The sequence below is a fragment of the Oncorhynchus gorbuscha genome, linkage group LG03 (genome assembly GCF_021184085.1).
Source record: "Oncorhynchus gorbuscha isolate QuinsamMale2020 ecotype Even-year linkage group LG03, OgorEven_v1.0, whole genome shotgun sequence".
Lineage (NCBI taxonomy): Eukaryota > Metazoa > Chordata > Actinopteri > Salmoniformes > Salmonidae > Oncorhynchus > Oncorhynchus gorbuscha.
This window is the reverse complement of record NC_060175.1, coordinates 78088661-78111532: the sequence shown is the minus strand read 5'-3', so window position 1 is coordinate 78111532 and position 22872 is coordinate 78088661. Positions and strand designations below refer to the sequence as shown.

Below are 22872 nucleotides of genomic sequence, written 5' to 3'. Positions count from 1 at the left end.
TATCTGAAAGGTGGGATAGATTTGCAATCTTTTAAAAAGATGTGATACATATTCTGTTTTTATTATGAACATGCTCACAGCACCACTGGTCATTTCAAGTGTATACTTCTTAGACTGTGAATTGATCTCCTCTGTTAGTTTTGTAACAGTATTTTGTGTACTGAAGGAGCAAAGTAAGGACACTGAATTTCATATACGTGGTCCACTTTGGATAATCTTTGTGGAATTTTTACTAAAACACTTGCCTTTATTTGAATTCAAACATTGTTCAGAGAAAATAATCATTGAGGATCATACACGAATAAAACATTCAAGAACATACAGCATCATCCACATATTTTAATTAGCAAAACAAAACACCATGCTTGTCATTTCAACATTAAGTTAGAATCCAATCTTTTAAAAACCTCTGACTGAGTAAAAAAAAGTGCAAATATATACAAAACACTTCATTGCAGCCAGCGTTTGAAGGACTCATTACTACAACTCCTTCAAACTAACAAAATAAAATATAAAAAGAAATAACAATAATTTAAAAGGAAACATTTTAAACAAATAATTATACAAAATATATTTATATATTTATATAGAATTAAGGACTAGGCAGAGCAATCATCCATTCGTCAGTCAGTCACAAAGCTACCTTCTCTCCAGACAAAGTTAATAAATTCCATATATCTTTGAAGCAGTAAAGAAATTTGTTACGTTAAATCGATTAAAACATTTGGGATAAACAGACAAAATCAACAAATAAATTATAATTAATTTATCTGAGACAAAAGTTTAACTTTTTTACTAGAACACTGACTGAAATGTAATCATGGATCTAAAACTGACATAGCTTCTACAGTATCTACTTAGAAACATCACAAGTTTGCACTCCCTCTTTTCTTCCTTACATGTTACAGGTGCTTTTTTTAAATGTTGCTGTTTATACAACATCACAAAACCAGACGTACGGCCGCGGCTCTGAGTTCTACAGCCCAACCACCTGGCCCATCACTAGTTTACATATGATGTATGTGTAACAGTGTTGATTCAGTCCCTCTCTTTGCCTCAATCTGGGCTCGAACCAGGGACCCTCTGAACACATTGGAAACTGCCTCCCAAGAAATATTGTTACCTATCGCTCCACAAGAGCCACGTCAAGGTCTCAGAGCGAGTGACGTCACCGATTGAAACGCTACGAGCGCACGCCGCTAACTAGCTAGCCATTTCACACCGGTTACATATGGCAGGCAGCCAAACTACTTTGGATATGATTACAGATTTCACCCCCCAAAAATGGATACCTTATTGTAGTTACTATTTGAATTGTTTACTTATGTGGGTAGATTGCAACCAGATTCAAACCTTATGAGATGGCGTTAACCAGAGGTACTAAGTCAAAATTCAAGACGTTCTCTTCCAGATTTATGATAAACTTTAATTTTGTAAAGTGGCTCAAGCAGAGCTTTGATATCTGTAATACACCTGCAATGCTGACAGGGCAGCTCTGGCAACCAGGCCGTCATTTCTGACTGAGTCATTTTCACATATGGTGGAAGGTGATATCCCCCCCAGAGCTAGATCCAGATACACTGACCCAATTTCTCTGCCCCAAAATAACACCAGGATGTTGAAACCAATTCTCCTTAATTATCCTCCTGCAGCTCTTAACATGCTAATGAGCTCCAGTTTTATTTGAAAATGTATTTCCTTCAGAGTTCCAAGACCAAATTCTAAATTGATTTGGTGGTTATCTACAATGTGCATCTTCCATGTAGAAAAATGGGTCTCTCTCTCTCTCTCACTTGGTGTGGATTTAATGAAATGTGTGCAGGGTTATGAAAATATATAATAATGGCTCTTTTGTTCCTGGGCTGATAAGCAAGCCTAATTAGTCTACAGTAATGAGTTGGTTTCAGATCCATTTCGGTCAGATCTAAACAGAGCATAACCGTGTTAAAGGTCCCTATGAAAAACAACACACAGCCAGCGTCTAGAGGACTAACACCTGTACACTGATAGACCAAAGTATTGGTTTCATTTATTAACAATAAATTGTATTTCATCTTCGAAGAATTAATGGATAAAATAACTGTTAGTTATACTGAAATATTTATATTCAGGAACCAGGATTACCACAAACCTCTGGCTTTAGTAGTACAAATACATATTTGTCTAACATTAGTTATGGAGAACATTGGAATTTGAGGCTTTATCCTATTAAACTAAAAATATTTTCAAGGTATGTTTGTAGCTGAATTTTTAAAACGTGGTTTAATCTATGGTTAACATATATTGTAACATGTGGGTCAAGCCTTACGGCATTATTCAACCCAAAAACAAGAGGGTGATCATCTGACTGTTCTCTGTGCCTCCTTTGGTCAGTCTGCATTCCTCACTGTTGTCACCAAACACTTGATGTGGCGACCAAAGATTTACTTTTCAGTTATGGATGTGAAGGAACTCTGTTATTTACTGAATCTATGATGTATCCTAAATGAACCCGGCCCTGTGTGGGAATAGGCATCAAAAAGACTCCTGCAGCAGTGTTGCAGACTCGGCCTATAGTACAGTACAGATCACACCAACTGTGTTCAGGTGTACAGTCACTAAAACTGTACAAAACAAGAGTTCACATTCTTGTGTAAAATGTAAATAAATATGAAATAAATAAAGACAAAACAATAAATACTTCATCATTGGATAGGGCCGAACTCAGAACCACATGTAAATGCACTCAAATAATATTGAGGTATAAGACCACCAGACTGCATTCCCTCCTAGTAGAGAAGTATGGAGAGGGAACATAGGAGTGTGTACAGTAAGCCGCTGTACCACCACTGAAACACACAGAGCTTCTACTGTCTGTCATGGAGGGAGTCAACACAGAGCAATGGCATTTACCAGCTGATCAGAACCTACAAAACAGCCTACTGCTGCTGGCTCTCTGGGACCGTGGGGTAAACAGAATGAAGGATTAAGGTCTCCTGGGTTGGGAATCAGAATTCAACACAGTAACCTCTAGCATGGTAATGGAAACACGGGCAGCATAGAGGCATTTTCTCCATTAACTAGTGCGAATGACCTACAGAAGTGAACTCACAACCACACAGGTTGTATTTAGACCGCATTCTGATCTAGAATTAAAAAAACATTGAAAACTGGTGTCCCCTGTCTGTTGTGCTTGGTGTTGCGTTACACATTTTGATCAAGCTTTCATTTGCAAATCGGAAAAAATCTGGAACAGAAATATTACTACACAGAATGATTATCGCAACATAGAGATCCTCTAACATAACTATTGGTTTAGTGTAATCTAATGAAACATGGCTTGCTGTTTTAGAACTAGACTTATTGCTCGTGACGGATCGATTAGATTTAGGATGCTTGATATGGGTAAAAATAGTTGTTTCCACGACAGCAGTGGCCCTGGGCTCTGGATGGGAATTCCTCAGATCCTGACAGATCAGATTCACAGTGGTGCAGACTGACACGGGGATCTAAGTATAATTAGCTGGACAGTTACAGTAGGGGTGGAACGTCTACGAGGAGAGGGCTTCACTTCCTGCAACACAAAGGCAAGCTTTAAAACTCTGGACTCTGAGCTGAGCCTCACCATCAGCAAAGGTCCATTTGGCCCCAAATTTCAAGAACAAAAAAAAATAAGAAAAGGAAAAAGGCGCTTTGTCGCTATGGCATTTGAGAGACGGGGGGGGGGAGGATGGCCCAGCCTCAGCCCAGCCCCAACACTCCCCTCAATTTGTCACTTAATTAGGCCTCTGGTGCTTCCAGAATTTGGTCTCTTTTGTCCATACACTACCTCCTTCATCACGCACTGGCATTGAATCTCCCACCCTAACACATCAAAACAGAGCCTCAAAGCTTTCCTTTGGGGCCAATAGGTTATGGTATCTTACAATAATTGTAGTAAAGCCCATACGTTTCTAGATAAAAATCCAGTCCACACCTAAATGTTACTTTTCAGCACTTTGTACAATTATTATCCCAGACCAAAAGCTACTCATCCCATGGCACTAGCTTGGCAATTCAGAACAGTTCCCAAAGCAACTTACTGTATGCCTCTATTGGAATGTATCTCATATTATCCACAGTAGTCCTCTTCCATTAGATTAGGCAGTTACTAAAGAGTCTGTCATTGAAAAGGCCAGTGTGGAGAAAAAAATGACTCAGAATGTTTCACTGGCAATGGCAGGTAGAGGTTTGAGGGAGTGAGGATATTGGGCACAGAATCTGGTCAGTAGACATGGGCTTAATGTGCTGTGCTGTGGTTCGTTGTGTTGATTGTCCAGTGTCTTATGTCTTCATTTTTACTAGCACAAGCTGCGGATGTTCCAACACAGGTCCGTTCCCCAGTTCAACCAACCCTCCCCCACCCTTCCTCCCGACCCCTAACCCCCTGTTCCATCCTCCGCCCTCAGCTGCTGCCCGACATAAGGTTAATGGCTTGTTCCAGTTTGTGTCGCAACTTGTGTTTGCGGCAGTACCCATCCCTGTCCAGTGCTGTCAAAATCTGAACAGAAGAGTAAGAGAAAGAATTCCTCAACATTAATAAGAATGTTAATTTACATTACATTTAGGTATAAAATAAGTTAACCTGTGCAATATGAGGAATAATAAAGCAGAGTATTGGCCCATGCCTCTTACCTCCTCTTTGTACTTGTTAATATAGAAGTAGAGCTCACTGAGAGCACTGAGAGTGTTGAACTCGGTGCCATGGAGACGAGACTGCTCCACCAGATAGGCATCCATGTCCTGGTCACTGATGGTAGGCATCTTACTGATATCTCTGTAGTACCTGACACAAGCAAAGAGACACATGAGTGCTCAGTGTTTGACTCTTTGAGAGAAAAGTCGATATGACAGCCAATAAAATTGATGATAACTGAAATTATACCTCTCCACCCAGCTCTTGTAGTTGGGGATGTCTTTAGCGTACAGCAGCTTGTTGGAGGGGGAGTCCTTGCCTAGGCGGTGCTCTGATGTAGAGCAGGAGTCCATGAAGGTCTGGGCCACCACAGACAGACAGGCGTCCGTAATGCTGCTCTTGTGGATGTCAAACACAAACTGAGGGTTCTTGATCACATTCACCCAGAAACGCAGGGGCAGACTGTCAGAGACAAAGCAGAGAAAAGGTAGGAGAAAAGGTTTGGGACCATTATAAGGGAATCTTAGAGTTAGAAACATCTACAGTGCCTTGCGAAAGTATTCGGCCCCCTTGAACTTTGCGACCTTTTGCCACATTTCAGGCTTCAAACATAAAGATATAAAACTGTATTTTTTGTGAAGAATCAACAACAAGTGGGACACAATCATGAAGTGGAACGACATTTATTGGATATGTCGAACTTTTTTAACAAATCAAAAATGGAAAAATTGGGCGTGCAAAATTATTCAGCCCCCTTAAGTTAACACTTTGTAGCGCCACCTTTTGCTGCGATTACAGCTGTAAGTCGCTTGGGGTATGTCTCTCAGTTTTGCACATGGAGAGACTGAATTTTTTTTTTCTTCCCATTCCTCCTTGCAAAACAGCTCGAGCTCAGTGAGGTTGGATGGAGAGCATTTGTGAACAGCAGTTTTCAGTTCTTTCCACAGATTCTCGATTGGATTCAGGTCTGGACTTTGACTTGGCCATTCTAACACCTGGATATGTTTATTTTTGAACCATTCCATTGTAGATTTTGCTTTATGTTTTGGATCATTGTCTTGTTGGAAGACAAATCTCCGTCCCAGTCTCAGGTCTTTTGCAGACTCCATCAGGTTTTCTTCCAGAATGGTCCTGTATTTGGCTCCATCCATCTTCCCATCAATTTTAACCATCTTCCCTGTCCCTGCTGAAGAAAAGCAGGCCCAAACCATGATGCTGCCACCACCATGTTTGACAGTGGGGATGGTAGGTTCAGGGTGATGGGCTGTGTTGCTTTTACGCCAAACATAACGTTTTGCATTGTTGCCAAAAAGTTCAATTTTGGTTTCATCTGACCAGAGCACCTTCTTCCACATGTTTGTTGTGTCTCTCAGGTGGCTTGTGGCAAACTTTAAACTACACTTTTGATTGATATCTTTAAGAAATGGCTTTCTTCTTGCCACTCTTCCATAAAGGCCAGATTTGTGGACAGTCTCCCACCTCAGCTGTAGATCTCTGCAGTTCATCCAGAGTGATCATGGGCCTCTTGGCTGCATCTCTGATCAGTCTTCTCCTTGTATGAGCTGAAAGTTTAGAGGGACGGCCAGGTTTTTGGTAGATTTGCAGTGGTCTGATACTCCTTCCATTTCAATATTATCGCTTGCACAGTGCTCCTTGGGATGTTTAAAGCTTGGGAAATCTTTTTGTATCCAAATCCGGCTTTAAACTTCTTCACAACAGTATCTTGGACCTGCCTGGTGTGTTCCTTGTTCTTCATGATGCTCTCTGCGCTTTTAACGACCTCTGAGACTATCACAGTGCAGGTACATTTATACGGAGACTTGATTACACACAGGTGGATTGTATTTATCATCATTATTCACTTAGGTCAACATTGGATCATTCAGAGATCCTTACTGAACTTCTGGAGAGAGTTTGCTGCACTGAAAGTAAAGGGGCTGAATAATTTTGCACGCCCAATTTTTCAGTTTTTGATTTGTTAAAAAAGTTTGAAATATCCAATAAATGTCGTTCCACTTCATGATTGTGTCCCACTTGTTGTTGATTCTTCACAAAAAATACAGTTTTATATCTTTATGTTTGAAGCCTGAAATGTGGCAAAAGGTCGCAAAGTTCAAATGGGCCGAATATTTTCGCAAAGGCACTGTATTAAAGTGTCACTCCAGAATGATACAATAGTTGGCAATACAAAATACAGATTTTAAAACCACATTGTGGACAACTCAAATAGAGCTTTGAGACAATAAAAGCAGTCATAGTCATGGTACTGTACAATACAATCTTATGAATTTTTATTAATTAAATCTATATTCCAAGTGTCCCATTTTAGTCATTTGTCATAAACACTTGACTAAAAAGACTCAGTTCTATACCTTTATAAAACGAAAGCCAAAAGCAACAGTGGTGAGGGAAAAACTCCCTTTGGTTGAGGAAGAACCGGAAATTGCACATAATTCTTGTCATTACTCCCTCCTTTGAAAAGTTGATTATGGAGTGGGCTTGTAAGTATGCCTGTGCCATTCCTGCGAGGCTAGTAGCACAGACTCATTAGTGGCCATTTCAAACAGCCAAGAAGACTGAGACAGATTGAGACAGAGTTAAAAAAAAAAACAAATGCACAGATACAGCTTGGGTTCCAGAGGCTTATTTAAGGGGCAGCTATAAGAAACAGGGGCAGACAGAGAGGTGACACTTTGCTCACCAGTTGCTCTTCCAGGTGTGGCGGACGTCCGGGTCAGTGATCTGCCTCCTGTCGGCCTGCTCGTCCAGGAAGTCAAACATATACTTGATGGCCAGTGGGAGGGCACTGCCGCGGTGGGCCGTGCTGAACACCGTCTCAAACAAATCATCTACAAACTTCTGCAGAGTTCCCTGTAGGGTGATCAGACAAGTGGTGTTAATACAGTGTCCAAGAAAGGAACGTGTGCCTGGCAATGATACATTATCATGACACATTATGAGACAATTCACAAAAATACAATGAAAAGAGACCTTGGTTGCCAGTAGGCGGGTGAGATAGATCTCAGACACCATCTTGCTGCCGCGGTCGCCCTCCCGTTGGTCAGCGTGCTCATGGTTCTTGACCAGGTGCCAGAGCTTAGTGCCAGTCTCCTGGTCAGGGGTGATCATGGGGGCACGGGAGCGCAGGCTATCTGGGCTGCTGGACGTCCTCAGGAGGCTTTCTGGAAACACAACGACACACAGTCAGATACTGTAGGAGGCTGGATGGGGCCAGGCTTTCAGACAGTACTGTCGGTATGGAAAACTGAAAGGGTCATTAATAAGTACCATAGCGGCTCAGAGAGCGGGTGAAGGTAAACGAGTTAGCAATATTGTAGGCTGAGACTTGCTTCTGGACCAAGGCTACCAGAGAACCATCGGTCACCTGAAGGAGGAGAGATCTTTAATGTTGTATCATCAAATGAATGACCATCAATATGATAGTATTTGTCTTTGTGTGTGAATAATGTGGATGAGTATTATGCGGATGTGTCCAGCTGGTGTTGCTGTCTGACCTGATAGTGGGCCAAGGTGTTGAGCCTTTTCCAGTCACTCTCAATCTTTGTGGTGACATCCTCATCTTGAAGGATAATTCTGGTCAGTCTACCTTGTCGCCACTCTGTGAGGACATAAAAAAACAACAGAAAATTGGTTAGATCTGATTAGTTTAATCTGTATCTTTAGTTTCAAAAGGGAATCACTATTAACCAATGTCACAATTAGTTACAATAAATCCTTCATACCCAAGAAGACTAAAGGCTGTAATCGCTGCCAAAGGTACTTCAACAAAGTACTGAGTAAAGGGCCTGAATACTTATGCAATTAAGGTATTTCAGTTTTGTCATTATGGGGTATTATGTTTAGATTTATGAGGACAAAAAATGTGATTTAATCCATTTTAGAATAAGGCTGTAATGTTACAAAATCTGGAAAAAGTCAAGGGTCTGAATACTTTCCGAAGGTTCTTACCCAGGTCCATGTCGTCAGCCTGGGGTCTCTGGGAGTAGGGGATGCCCTTGTATACAGCATCCAGCAGCTTGTCCTTCACCTGAGTGACCGTGTCACAGTTCAGCACCTTCACCGGGACCTCCGTGCCTGCCTCTCCCTCCGGAGGGATACACATCAGAGTCTGGGGAGGGAGAAACCATAGGGCCGTCAGTACTAGGGATGATGCACTGTCAAACCTTTGTATAACTTCAGACAATCATTTTGAAAATAGCGCTCACAAGCTGAAAGTGGTCGCCGAAATGAGCAGATATGAGCCGATATGTGCACCACGTTATTGCTCTCTCCATCTCTCTCTGCTGTGTCCACTTGGACCCGCCCTGCAACCACATTGGATAATGCTGGGCAGGCCTTTTGCTAGCTGTCACTCAAATGGCGAGGGGCAAGCTCATTGGCTAAAACTCAAATTACCAGGGGGCTGGTGCACGTGGGGTAAAATGAAGCAAAAATGGCGCTGCACAGCTTCCAGAAAACAAACTAGGGATTTTGTGGATCATTGAGGTAAAACAGTAATTCTGCTCATAGATTATGCATGTATGAACTACACATTGATACAACCATCCCAAAGCGGGAGGTTTAAAAAAAGACTTACTAGGCGTTAAAGTACCGTTCAATCTCTTTAAAGAAAGAGAGAGGTTTTGACTGCAATTTCCTCAGATGTTTTTAAAAAAATGAATCACTTTATATGCAATTTTATCAACAGTCCCCCCAGATATATTAACTGCATTGTCGATAATGAAGATTTCATCTGTTTGAAGACAATCACCGAAGAATAAAAGCGATCTGGAGGACACATTTATGAGCCATCCTCAGGTCAATATAAAACTGACAGAGGACATTGATTTAACTACAAACAAGGATTTATATGACACAATGTACCATAGTTAAAAGGAGGAGATTGAGAATAGAGAGCAACCACATAACATCTTTTTAACAGTTCTGGCACCCCTTCACAGCTCACTCAGTCACAATATAGCGAAGTCAGGCTCTATTTGGGAAACTGTCATTATAACAAATGAAGATGCATTCAGCCTAATTTGCAACTTGCATTGACAGATTAACTAGCATAGAGGAGTGGTGTCACAACGAGTCCGTCTTCTGAGTTCATATACAAATTCTATGCAGGGTTTACCATGTCACTGTATAGTGGACATAAATAATAGATTCCGTATTGTCTACTGGCTAATGTCTTTCTGTAAACTAGTGTGCCATGTTGACAGACGATAGAAAATGATGCTGTAGGCCTGACAGGTTTTCTGTGTTCAACACTGTTTCGCTAGAGGAATCCTGACTATTGGATAAGCATTGATTCATGTTTTCACACAATCTACGAACGAAAACGCCATCAAATGACCTACGTTGCCTTTTGGAATAACCAAGGTGTACTATCCATCCAAAAATGATAGTGACCAGAGGGTAGAGGGGTCCTTCTAATGTATTTATATACTGGGCATGTACACACCATGCTGCCAGTCCATATAAATTCATGAGGAGACCTTTGGTGTGGGCTGGGTGCGTTAATCAGGTGATTAGCACAGTGTGCAGCTGGCACAGGGTACCACAGACATCTGTACCACTGCCACTCACTGATCGTTAGCAAAGTCAATTTCCTTCTTGCCATGCACTGGAAATAGTTAACAAGTGGGGCATTTGTGATTAAAAACCAATTATAAAGCAAATTACAAGAATTCTCAAGGAATGGGAGAATCCTCATCATTTGAGGAGGTCCAAGGCCAAGCAAGTTCTGACAAGGGAAGATTTGTGGCACCTTGGTGGTAAAAGATGCCTTCAGTGCCTTCAGAAAGTATTCATACCCCTTGACTTTTTGTTGTGTTACAGCCTGAATTCAAAATCAACGCAAAATCAACGCAATATTTAAAAAAATATCACCCATCTACACACAATACGCCATAATGACAAAGTACAAATTTATTGAAAAGGAAATACAAAAATATCTAATTTGCATACACTACCATTCAAAGGTTTGGGGTCACTTGGAAATGTCCTTGTTTTTGAAGGAAAACTGGCCTTCTCTAGACTATCTTCAGTTTCTTGGCAATTTCTCGCATGGAATAGCCTTCATTTCTTAAAACAAAAATAGACTGATGAGTTTCAGAAGAAAGTTCTTTGTTTCTGGCCATTTTGAGCCTGTAATCAAACCCACAAATGGTGATGCTCCAGATACTCAACTAGTCTAAAGAAGGCCAGTTTTATTGCTTCTTTAATCCATTTTCAGCTGTGATAATATAATTAGAAAAGGATTTTCTGATGATCAATTAGCCTTTTAAAATGATAAACCTTGATTAGCTAACACAACGTGCCATTGGAACACAGGAGTGATGGTTGCTGATAATGGACCTCTGTACGCCTATGTAGATATTCCATAAAAATTCTGCCGTTTCCAGCTACAATAGTCATTTACAACATTAACGATATCTACACTGTATTTCTGATCACTTTGATGTTATTTTAATGGACAAAAAAATGTGCTTTTCTTCAAAAACAAGGACATTTCTAAGTGACCCCAAACTTTTGAACAGTAGTGTAAGTATTCACACCCCTGAGTCAACAGTTTGTAGAAGCACGTTTGACCGCAATTACAGCTGTGAGTCTTTCTGGCTACGTTTCTAATGCCCTTTAAAGATATAGAACGCTGCTACAGTAACGCCGCTACAGTAATGTGCTGATAGCGACAACCTTTCAGACAATTATTATTTTTTATTTTTTATACAGTAGAATTCTGGCATAGAATATTCTGTATTGTTTCCCTGACAACAACAAACGTTGCTGACTGACGTGCTGTTGTGTTGTTTACATGCTGTTTTTTATGGTAGGGTAGCTAGATGTGTTTTCTTTCGACTAAATGTGTTGGTATGTCATGGTATTTCATGAACTTTAAAATACATTTTTTTAGGAGAGAGTGATGTGTGTGGAGGCAGCAGACATGCAGGCCGTGCGCAGGCAGTTTATTTGAATGACAGTTCTGGTTGCCTTGTGATGGACATTAGTCCCGCTTCAAAAGCGTAATTCCTTTGCAGACAAGTAAAATGCCTGTTCAGTGGCGCTTCGAAAGAGAAGGTTTCGTTTTGGCATTTAAAAAGCTGTAGTGTGCCCTTACAGACACGCCGTAGCCGAGACGCTTTCAAGGCAGCACATTCCATGTGTCTGTAAAGGGTGTAAGAGCTTTTCACACCTGGATTGGGCAACATTTACCCAATATTATTTTCAAAATTCTTCAACCTCTGTCATATTGGATGTTGATCATTGCTAGAGAACCATTTTCAGGTCTTGCCATAGATTTTCCTAGTAGATTTAAGTCAAAACTGTAACTCGGCCACTCAGGAACATTCACTGTCTTCTTGGTAAGCAACTCCAGTGTAGATTTGGCCTTGTGTACTAGGTTATTGTCCTGCTGAAAGGTGAATTAATTTCCCAGTGTCTGGTGGAAAGCAGACTGAACCAGGATTTGTGCTCAGCTCCCTTTCTTTTTTATCCTGAAAAACTCCAGTTCTTAACAATTACAAGCATACCCATAACATAATGCAGCCACCACTAAAATATGGAGAGTGATACTCAGTATTGTATTGTATTTGCCCCAAACATAACACATCCTGAATTGCTTTGCCACATTTTTTGCAGTATTACTCTAGTGCCTTGTTGCATGTTTTGGAATATTTATATTCTGTACAGGCTTCCAGTTCCCTCTGTTAATTAGGTTAGTATTGTGGAGTAACTACAATGTTGTTGATACATCCTCAGTTTTCTCCTATCACAGCCATGCCATCATTGGCCTCCTTCCTCTCTGGCAACTGAGTTAGGATGGATGCCTGTATCTTTGTAGTGACTGGGTGTATTGATACACCACCCAAAGTGTAATGAATAATGTCACCATGCCCAAAGGGATATCCAATGTCTACTTTTTCATTTTTATCCATCTACATGTACCAATAGGTGCCCTTCTTTTACTTATTGACTCAAGACATTTCCGCTTTTATTTTTTATTCATTTGTAAAAAAAAAAAAAAAAAAGATTATATATAAAATTTAAAAAATGATTTTATATATATATATATATATATATATATATATATAGAAAACATAATTCCACTTTGACATTATGGGGTATTATGTGTAGACCAGTGACAATATATCTCAATTTAATCCATTTTAAATTCAGGCTGTGACACAAGAACCAGCTGTCAGAGCAGCTCACAGATTACTGCACCTGTACATAGCCCACCTATAATTTAGCCCAAACAACTACCTCTTTCCCTACTGTATTTATTTTATTTTATTTATTTATTTTGCTCCTTTGCACCCCATTATTTTTATTTCTTCTTTGCACATTCTTCCACTGCAAATCTACCATTCCAGTGTTTTACTTGCTATATTATATATACTTCGCCACCATGGCCTTTTTTTTCCTTTACCTCCCTTATCTCACCTCATTTGCTCACATTGTATATAGACTTATTTTTCTATTGTATTATTGACTGTATGTTTGTTTTACTCCATGTGTAACTGTGTGTCGTTGTATGTGTCGAACTGCTTTGCTTTATCCTGGCCAGGTCACAATTGTAAATGAAAACTTGTTCTCAACTTGCCTGCCTGGTTAAATAAAGGTGAAATAAATAAAAAATAAAATAAATAAACAACAAAAAGTGGAAAATGTCAAGGGGTGTAAATACCTTCTGAAGGCACTGTATATCTATCCGATCTGTGTATCTATGGTGCATAGGATAACTTTACAGTATCAGAGTATCAAATACTGAAGTACTTCCCACTAAAGTTGCCAGTCTTGGTTAATGCCATTTAAAGGGATACAAGAGATAACCATGAATGATAGTTATCGATAGAGTGCACAGATGGCCCTAGATGTATCAATAACAGAGCCTCCATCATCCATCGGTGGTACAGATTATGAGTGATTTAAGGGTATATGGAACCAGGGGGCATAAAGCCATCCTATAGGGTTGACCTTTACTTGGGTTCCCCAGGGCCAGAGATATAGACAGCTCCTCGGGGAGCATCTGTCTCTTTAGGACTAATTCCTCTGACATCTGCCATTCCTTCTATCGATCCCTCTGAAGGAGGTAGAGATGAACCTGTCCTGAGTTGATGCTGCAGTGTTTTACCAGGCAGTGTGCTCGCGAGTGAAGAATGGCCTCGGATGCAGATTCATGGAGAAGTGGAGGGGTGGGTGTGGGACGGGCTACTAGTGTATCCTACTAAGTCAGAGTATTGTTATTGTTTCATATAAATAACTAATATGAGGTAATATTTAGAGAATTCCTGTGCTGTTTCTATTTTTTATTCGCAAATGTGGGGTGTGACGCTTTTATGTGGAAGTCAATGGGTTGCTGACGGTGAGTAAATCAATAATTGTTTAAGTGTAGTATTTCCTGGCAGTGCTGCTTGGCCGCCTCGTTGGGGAGAGAGAGCGATGTGGTGGGAAGGTTTGTTTTATGGGCAGACAATAAATGCTTGATTTGTTTGAATCATTACTGGCCCGCAGCAGGTCATTGTGTGATTGAGTGATGAGTGGGTTCGTTCCAAGAGACCTCCCTCACCCATACAGCCCCAGCTCTGCCTACCACTGCCTACACTGGGATCCCACAGCCAATGGGGGAGCCACAGCCCACATCACTTCCTCAGTAACATGACAGGTGATTTCCATGGCAAAGCATGCTAAACATCCTCCTGTTTGTTTTGCTTCTGCAACCACATTAAGAGAGAATCAGTACATGGATTCATCTTGCTGTCCTGGGACTGAGGGGGTTGGCTCCGTTGGGCCACACTCAAATGAAACATGAAACTGGTGTGTGAGAGCTGTGTGTGTGTGTGTGGAGGAGGGTCCTTCCTTACCAGCTGTTTGTAGTCAATCTGCTGTCTGATGAGCTTGTCCTCACTGAGGGAGTAGCGCGCCTCTCCTGTGATGGAGTCTATAGGCCCCTTCTCCATCTGCTGCTTGATGGCACAGTACAGCATGAACAGAGGTTCGCCCGCACACTCCTGAGAGAGAGGGGGGCAGAGGGGGAAAGAGTAGAAGCGGAAGAGAGGGAGTGATTGGGAGAAGGGGAGAGGGATCGGCAATCACATCCCTTTCAGACAGCGTAGTGAAGAGTGGGGAAGTTACCAATTACCCACTTACAGGCTTTTGATTACTAACCAGTGATACTGAGAACACTATTATTTAGTTCTTAAGGCTGATTAATTTGACATCATTAATTACAACGTGACATCCTGAGTCTCAAGCTGCTCGCACAGAGTGGCCTTCCAGCCCAGACACACAGAGGACAATGGACAATCTACCAGGCCTCCAAATCCTGCTGTCAATGAGCAAATGGAGCATTATTCAAATCCATACTCAAACAAAGGAAACCCCAAACACACAAACGACCCCAAATTGTCAAATGTAAGTAGGGCAATGAGAGTATGAGCAGCATTCAGTAAAACTGATTGGTCATGCTGGGATGTGTCAGGGATTTTCTGTATTACCGTAGTGTTTTCAAGGACATGCTCTTCTGTGGTCTTAATCTTTAAAGTTGAGTTGACGTCATATTTAATAACATCATAACTACAGATTTCAAGTTACTCTCCAGAATTTCTTCTCAGTTGAAAACCAGTCAAACTTCTATATTTTTCCAGACCATGTCCAATTAGATTAAATCCTCAGATAATTTATTCTTCACTAAATGTGTTTATGTTGCCAAGTAAGTTTTTTTGTTTGTTCTCAGAACTTTAGAAATCTTAACATTACATTACATTTGTTATTTTAAACAAGTCTAGAACCTTTACCTTCCCGAATAACATTTATTTTAATTTTTTATTTAACTAGTTAAGTCAGTTAAGAACAAATTCTTATTTACAGTGACAGCTTAGGAAGAGTGGGTTAACTGCCTTGTTCAGGGGCAGAACGACAGATTCTTACCTTGTCAGCTCCGGGATTTGCTCTAGCAACCTTTCAGTTACCAGCCCAATGCTCTAACCACTAGGCTATCCCCCCCCCCCCCCCCCATCTACCGTAAGGTACTGAAATCCCCCAGTTAAGATATATTTGTGTTAAAACAAATGTTTTGCAGTGATAAGCCTTGCTAAGACAGATGAATATTGCTATGCAAGCTGAATATGAAAAAAAGTCAATTCTGAATAGAAGTTTAAGTAAGGCTTGTGAAAACATTTCATGGTAATTACTTGGGGAGACTGGGGAGATGGCCAGAACACTTTAACATCTGCACTGATGTAACTTAAATTTACTTGGCTGCTATCCATAGCTACATTCCAAGAGGCATTTCAGGCATGAACGCTCAGTGGGCCTGATGTTCGTGTCCTTAACGCAAATGGCCATTTCGATCCAACCCCAGAGTAAAGCAGGAGCAGCATATGGGCAGGAAAAACACAGAAAGGCCATTTTGGTTGGTGGATGTGGTTAGACAAAATGACCACAACTGCCCCTGGAGTGATTCCCCGATATGGTTCATGCTGTGGCCGTGCTGTGTGTGCACTCAACTGTGCTGCGGTCACACAGAGTGAGAATTAACAGCACCAGGACCATGATTAGCCAAAGAACTCCACCTCAAAAATATAATTACAACTCACAGATTACACTAATAATAGTCATTAAAGATCATTTTACAGAATTACAGGTTCAAAAATGAAAACGTGAACAGAAAGAATATAGTCCACAGTGTTGCTTTAGGCCTACTAGTGTTTCAGCCAAACAGACATTTTTCGAATAAATCATGAACATAAATCTTCTGCTATGTACTTAAATCTCTCTTCTCTGAACCTACATTAACCCTCAGTTAGTAATAAATCGGAGCACCATTAGAATTACCTTGAGGAATCGATGCAGCAGAAACGTAAACCAGTTGGTGAGCATCTTCTCTGCCACAGACTCTGTCCTACAGGAGAGATGAGACACCGGTCAGTTTCAACAACACGTGTCCTGTACACATACAGCATGAGTAGAGGTGTTAGTGAGGGAGCGAGAAGAGAACCCCCAGCCCGTTTCTCTACAGGTAAGTAGCCTCACCGTCGGAGCAGCAGTTTGGGATGGTTGCGGTTCTCAAGGTTCTTCTCGATGAGGTCTGCCAGCAGCTGTTTGAGCACCATGGTGGCATACTCCATGCGGCCCTGCAGCGCAGCCATGAGCAGAGAGGCCACGTTGCCGCGATCCCGCATGGAGAAGGACCTCTGGGCTTCCAGGGTGTGGATGAAGGTTAGCAGAAACATCTTATTGTGCAGCAGCTGGCTGAACAGACGCAGGGCTTTCTCCACATTGGCCGGGGACTGAGGGACAGGACACAGGAGGATGGGGGTGTACACAAATCAAATTTCAAAGGGGGTGGTGTACACAGAGGTGGGAATAGACAAAAGGAGGTCCAAATGGTTAAGAGGGGAGAGGGATAGAGGGAGAGAGAGGGGGAAAGTGTAAGAGAAAAAGGGGGAGAGAAAATGGTTTATCTTTTGTAGTATGAGTATTACATGGAGTACCAGATAAAAACTTCTCTATTTTCCAAACATTTCTGCGGCAGTCTCTAGACGAGTAGTCTACGGAGGCCTGGTTGGGCTCCTGCTTTGATTCTGCCTCAGGTTTTAATTAAAAAGAAAAGAGGTTGAGAGGAAAAGAAAAGAGGTTGCTCTGAAGCTCAGCACTAAGAGAGGAGGAGTACTGCTGGCTACTGAGCTTGGGGCATTTTGAAACAGGATCTGTCGCTTTTTATATTCCTTATTTTCTGGGCAGTGAGTTACAGTACAAGAAAAGTGAACCTCATGAAAGCATACTCTTCTCAGAGTCCAAGACAAATGAAGATAGAAACACAAGGCAGTGAAGTGAAGGGAACTGGCGCCGTAGTTCTCTTACACTTACATCCAGCTCCTTGAGGACGGGGTGCTCCTCGATGCCGGGGAACATGACTCTCATGGTGTAGGTGCGATACTCCAGGAAGGGGATCTTCACTCCGTCCATGTCATTGGTCAGCTCCTGGATGTCTGTCTGCAGCTCAGCGAATGCTGTGTTGACAGAAGCAGAGGAGACAAATCTCTGAGTCACTGTCTGGATGCTCTGATAATCCTCATACTGTACACAGTCAGCCGTGTGACATGAGTAATACTTATTTTACCTCGTACAGAGTCAACGTCTGAGAAAGCATACGGTAAAGAATGTGGAGTGATTCACTTGCATCATGTTGTCACATGTCGACTAAAGGAGCATCACAGTAACAGAAACTGTTCAGAGCAAAACCAATTCTGATAGCACCCTTGTCACTACTCTTACAAAAGTACACACAGCTCTCTGATAAGAGAATATCAAAATAACCTGCGTGCACTGGTATCATTTCAGTGACAGCCATGTATGTGGAACACATACACATAAACCTGTTTGTTAGTCATCATGGTGAAAAGGACAGGAGAGAAATAGGAGAAGGAAGACCAGTGCTCCTACCTTCTTTACACTCCAGGGCCACTCTGGACTCCAGGTTGTCCATCTGCAGCTGCAGGCGTTTCAGGGTGCGGTCAGCGTCCCGGGTCTTCCTCTTGTAGGCGATAAGTACGGCGATGATGGCGATGAGGAGCACCCCTCCTCCCGCCCCGATCCCGATGATGGCCGGCAGGGTGAGGGTGCTGTCGGAGTAGATGTGCAGGGTGCCTGGGAAGTACTCCAGACCACCGACCACAATCTGGAAGAGAAACGCAGAGATGGAGAAATGTGTCTCTGTGATACGAAGGGTTTCATAACTACAGTGTGTAGCAGGGACTCAGAGATACGTGTTGAAAGTTTTTAGATTTGACCCAGGTTCATTAGAGCCCCTTCTAACATCTCCTTTTTAAACTTCAGGCCAATTACTGATGGCCTCCAACAGGTTTGGCTAACGAGTTTCACCTTTACCCGCCCATTCCACTCTTGCTGAGTGCTTTAATTATTGAGTGGCGTGGATGGAAGGGAACAGGGAGAATACCACTCTGCTGTCTGTCTGTGTGTCTGACTGTTGCTGTGTGCTGTGTGTCAGGTCATTAACACAGCTGGCCCAGCCTTCTCGCTATACCATGCATCTCCATCCCTCCCTCCCCCTGGGAGGGAGATCACTCCACCTCACCCATCACCGCTACTGCTCTCTCGTCTCTCTATCTTCCCTCTCTTCCCCTCTCTTTGATCTCAGCTTTGATTTGTAAACGTACCCTTCTCTCCACAGCTGACTCTATTGATCTGATGAAATTGAGTCTGAGCGTTTCACTGAATCAACAGCCAGTTACCTCGTCCAGGCGTGTTAATGTCAAGTCAATACCATAGGATCAGGACGATACCTTTGATACAAAAAGTAAACAAGCTGCCACACTCCAGACTAAATCTACCTGCTTCTAATCATTCTGTGCCGTGATTGTCTTGGCAGCTGGCACTGTATAAGAATACATGGATAACTGCTTATGACACTTGCAGTTATCAAATTGACCAGACTGCCCTCTGCCGATTAAATCACCTGCTCCGACAACGGTTGTCTGTCCATAAAACTGTTTAAAAAGGAATTGCATTTCATCAATCCAAGATGATTATTTTTCACCTTTACTGCTTAAGCCCACAGCTGAAATCATTGTGCGCTGAGGCGTGCCTGTAATAAAGAGAGGTAGTCCTGTCTGGCATTGATGATAATGCTCCGAGCTGCGGAGTCAACAGATAGTTAGATTAAATGGGAAATTGCTTGTATCAGCAGGCCTCCGTAATCATCATAAGTGCTTAATGCAGGATGACCCTTTCCCATTTGACCTTTACATTTGTTGGATTAGCATTCAAGTTAAAAAACATCCAGACAGCCAGAGCTATTATAGAATTGATTATGGATGTACAAAGCCCTCAGAGTCAGACATGTTCCCAAATAGCACAGATAAAAGTGCATTAACTACATGGCAAATATATTTAGGGAAATAACAGCACTGGGTTATGGCCAGAGCAGTTTTGACAATGGCAATAAAGGATACTTCACAAAAAGCTATGGTTGACATAAAATGCTCAAATTACAGTAAATGGTGGGCGGGACATCTGGTCTTACCAGGACTCTCTGCTCCCCGGTCAGGTCTGGCGAATCACAGAGCAGCTGAGACTCCGAGACGGTTAACAGACAGGGAGTTTCACCAATCATCACACTATAGTTCAGGCGGGTGTTGCCCGGAGCAGGGGGAATCAGATTCTTTCCCTGTTTTAAAAAGAAACATGTTGTTAGTTTTTCAAAATACATTTTTCGGGGACAATAATATCTTTATCAGACTAAAGCACACACACAATAAAAGTGTTTTTCTGGGTCTTCAATCCTGGGATTTGTAAGTAGACATGTAGGGAAGTTGTCTTTGTACTGGTTCTGTCTCACAGGACCTCTCTTGCTTTGGGCCAATACCCAAGACGCTTCATCTCTAGAGATTTTTTCTCCTTTCTCTCAACTGACAAAAGTAACAGAAAATGAAATCAAACGAACACAATCTACTTACTTTGAGGATAATGGGAGAGCCAGGCTTGACCTCCAGTATCCCAGAGTTCCCTAGTGTTTCAAAGGTGGGGTTGGGGTAGTAGGTGAAAGGTGTCCCATTGAGGACGAGCAGTGCGGCCACGTGATCCAGGATGAAACCGTACTCGTCGGGGTGCAGGCCTGACTCTGGCGCCTGGTGCTTGGTGTAAATGATGCCCGGGGCCAGACAGGTCATCACATAATCATTAACCACAGTGCACACCTAGACAGGAAGAGGAAGATGAAGGAGGAGGGTCAAACCAGGAATACGTATGAGACAAAGGGCCTTGTCTTACCAAAACTAGCGCAATGGTAAATCTTAGCGCTGGCAGTAGCACTATAGGTCTGGGGGTGTGTCAGAAATATTTTTTGCTATTTTCACAGCGGGAATTATGGGCACAAGAGGTGGCGGTGGTGTGAAAGGGCTGGGTTTTTGATGAACCAATAAGTTGTAGGTGTGACGAAGGCTTGACCATTCACTGGCCAATCAGCGGCTTCCATGGCTTAATACTGCATTCGGTTTTCTCAAGTTTTGTAGCCTACAGTATGTTATTGACGGTCTTTGCTTTGTCATCAACTGCAATTCGTCTGGGGGCCGGAATATCCTCGTCCTAGTCCATTGTATATTGATATGTTTATTAAATACATAGCATAGGTTACAGTAACAAATAATACAAACAGTTTTTGCTAAATATGTTTGAAGAGTTGGCAGTCAACATTGATGTAATTGCTTCAATGGGTATAGGCCATACATGTCTTGATGTATCGCAATTCTCCTGAACTAAAAAAATACTAGGCTCCCCTTAAAATGTTATGTAGCCTATTGCATGTGTGAGTCATATTCGCAATAAGCAAGATATAGGCCTATGCACCACTGTGGCGTTATAAGACTGAATCATTTTGTTTGGAGGAGCGTGTCTTTGGTAACCGGACAAGAGGAGCACTTTGGAAATGGGGATGGATACAAGCCAAATGGAGTATGCAGGTAGGCCTATGTGAATTGTGAATAATGCAAAAGCATGACTGTAAAAGCCTCACGATTAGACCATTTGGAAACCTTTTATGGATAGGCTACTTTGCTAATGCATGGCCAGGACAAGAAAGACACTCGACGCATTGCTGTGGAACCAGCTTTAAGGGTAGCTCACTGAGCAGGGTTGGGGCAGGGTTGGGGCAGGGTTGGGGTCATTACCATTTAAATTCCAACCAATTCAGAAAGAAAACCAAATTCCAATTCCGATTCCAAATCTTCCTCATTGAAAAGCATGGAAGAGCATTGGAATTGGAATTCCAGTGTACTATCTGAATTGACAGAAATTGAAATGGAATTGACCTAAACTCTGCTCCTGAGGGCTTGTTTTTCAATCAAATGAAACGGAAAACAAGCTATTCTTACAGGAAATAACATAATCGTTTCTAAATACGAGGGTCATCGACATCATCTCATCTCTCGTTCCATGATGGACATATGGACATGTAGCCTAACTGGAGGGGGTTTTACACACATCACAAATAATAACAGTAGCTGCCTGAAACACTGTAGGCCTACACTACATATACGAAAAGGGGATGTCAGCTAGATATTTGCGGCTCCCAAACGTAATCTTTTAATAAAGCTTTGGTGATTAAGATTTATTTAAAAGCGGTCTCACGAGCCAAACCCTTTCTTGATAGACTTGGCTACTTTGTGAATGCATTGGCAGGACAGAAAAACAGCCTTCATTGAGGGGAGGGCAGGCTAATCTTGGGTTTTTATTCAATTAAACAAAGTGTTTCTAAATACAAGGTTCACAGGCACAAAAAGCACATCTCTCTGTTCCATGTGCATATGGGCACTATGAGTCACGGCTGGATAGGCTACGGTTCCACTGTCCAAATCCATGCCATAACCAACCACGTTACTGCTAAGACCTGCTTTTGGTGAGTCTTGAAGACCCAGTGGAGTGTTTTATATATATTTACACACTATGATCCCTGATCTCTCGTTTGACGAACATATCAAGGCTGTTTCAAGGACAGCTTTTTTCCATCTAAATAACTTTGCAAAAATCAGAAACTTTCTGTCCAAAAATGATGCAAAAAATGTAATCCATGCTTTTGTTACTTCTAGGTTAGACTATTGCAATGCTCTACTTTCCGGCTACCAGGATAAAGCACTAAATAGACTTTAGGTAGTGCTAAACACGGCTGCTAGAACCTTGACTAAAAAATGTGATCATATTACTCCAGTGCTAGCCTCTCTACGCTGCATTCCTGTTAAGGCTAGGGCTGATTTCAAGGTTTTATTGCTAATCTACAAAGCATTTCATGGGCTTGCTCCTACCTATCTATCTTGCTGCTACCTATTACTGGTGCTCTTTCTTGCCGTCCCTAGGAGGGGTGCGCCACTTGAGTGGGTTGAGTCACTGACGTGGTCTTCCTGTCCGGTTTGGTGCCCCCCCTTGGGTTCGTGCCATGGGGGAGATCTTCGTGGGCTATACTCTGCCTTGTCTCAGGATAGTAAGTTGGTGGTTGAAGATATCCCTCTAGTGGGGGCTGTGCTTTGGCAAAGTGGGTGGGGTTACATCCTGCTTGTTTGGTCCTGTCCAGGGGTATCGTCGGATGGGGCCACAGTGTCTCCAAACCCCTCCGGTCTCAGCCTCCAGTATTAATGCTGCAATAGTTTATGTGTTGGGGGGATAGGGTCAGTCTGTTAAATCTGAAGTATTTCTCCTGT

General features: G+C 42.1%; 1 protein-coding gene across 2 annotated transcripts in view; it reads right to left on the bottom strand.

The window, feature by feature from the left end:
• Nucleotides 1-319: 319 nt before the first annotated feature.
• Nucleotides 320-22872, bottom strand: part of LOC124031957 (plexin A3) — a 148808-nt gene continuing 126255 nt past the window's right edge. Inside the window, exons 18-32 of one of the 2 annotated variants that reach the window (XM_046343817.1) lie at nt 20140-20379; nt 19707-19850; nt 18107-18341; nt 17525-17673; nt 16694-16950; nt 16496-16562; nt 14524-14670; nt 8624-8783; nt 8170-8273; nt 7943-8039; nt 7646-7836; nt 7356-7525; nt 4904-5116; nt 4654-4804; nt 320-4519 (exon numbers count right to left, since the gene is read on the bottom strand). In XM_046343817.1, coding sequence (XP_046199773.1) covers nt 4424-4519; nt 4654-4804; nt 4904-5116; nt 7356-7525; nt 7646-7836; nt 7943-8039; nt 8170-8273; nt 8624-8783; nt 14524-14670; nt 16496-16562; nt 16694-16950; nt 17525-17673; nt 18107-18341; nt 19707-19850; nt 20140-20379 — 2421 coding nt within the window. In that variant the 3' untranslated portion in view covers nt 320-4423. The remainder of the gene's footprint in view (nt 4520-4653; nt 4805-4903; nt 5117-7355; nt 7526-7645; nt 7837-7942; nt 8040-8169; nt 8274-8623; nt 8784-14523; nt 14671-16495; nt 16563-16693; nt 16951-17524; nt 17674-18106; nt 18342-19706; nt 19851-20139; nt 20380-22872) is intronic. The other variant, XM_046343818.1, reaches the window with a different exon arrangement.